Raw genomic sequence first — 629 nt, 5'->3', positions numbered from 1 at the left:
TCAAAGGAATCCTACCAATACTAAGTCCCTTTGAAGCTTTTGCAAGTGGTTCAGCGTATTCTAACAATTGCGCTTCCCATATTGCAACTTTTACTGAAATCGAAATTCGGGGTTTATTTAAAAAAGCTCCCAATAATAAAGAAAAAAACCAAATCGTAATCCTCGAAATTAAAAGATTTGTAAATGAAAAAGGGGAAATGAAAAATCAAATTCTTTTTGAGAAATTAACTCATAAAATTCGAGACTATCAATATCATTTGATCCTTGCAACATTGTCCCGATTTTAAAGATTATAACGTATGCTAAGTGAAATAATACACTATGCCTTATATTTTGGAAATAGTTTTTTATGCCACTCATGTTTTCCATACCTATGAATATATGTTTTTGGCGTATCCACGTTTCCCACTACGTATGTATTTTAACTATCCTACGTAATATCATCCTTCAATAGCATGGATCAAACAAGAAGGAATTCGTGAATGTCAAGCATACCTGATGCAGCCATTCCATGCGAAAAAGCAAATCGCTCCAAAGTTGCTAATGATGAAAAATGTCCATCCAAATAATTGGCAAAATTGAGCAGCAATTGTTCGCCTTTCATCCGTGTTTCACCTCTTAACATGTTC

General features: G+C 33.7%; 1 protein-coding gene across 1 annotated transcript; it reads right to left on the bottom strand.

Moving 5' to 3' along the window:
- Nucleotides 1-15: 15 nt before the first annotated feature.
- Nucleotides 16-607, bottom strand: LOAG_19308 (hypothetical protein; the record flags this gene model as incomplete). The annotated part of the gene is made up of 2 exons (XM_020451955.1): nucleotides 496-607; nucleotides 16-93 (listed from the first exon to the last, which is right to left on the bottom strand). Coding segments are annotated over exons 1-2 (186 nt in total), but the record flags the coding sequence as incomplete, so codon positions are not given.
- Between the last annotated feature and the right edge of the window lie 22 nt (nucleotides 608-629).

Source organism: Loa loa (assembly GCF_000183805.2).
Source record: "Loa loa unplaced genomic scaffold supercont3.5081, whole genome shotgun sequence".
NCBI lineage: Eukaryota > Metazoa > Nematoda > Chromadorea > Rhabditida > Onchocercidae > Loa > Loa loa.
This window is presented reverse-complemented; position numbering and strand designations above follow the sequence as displayed.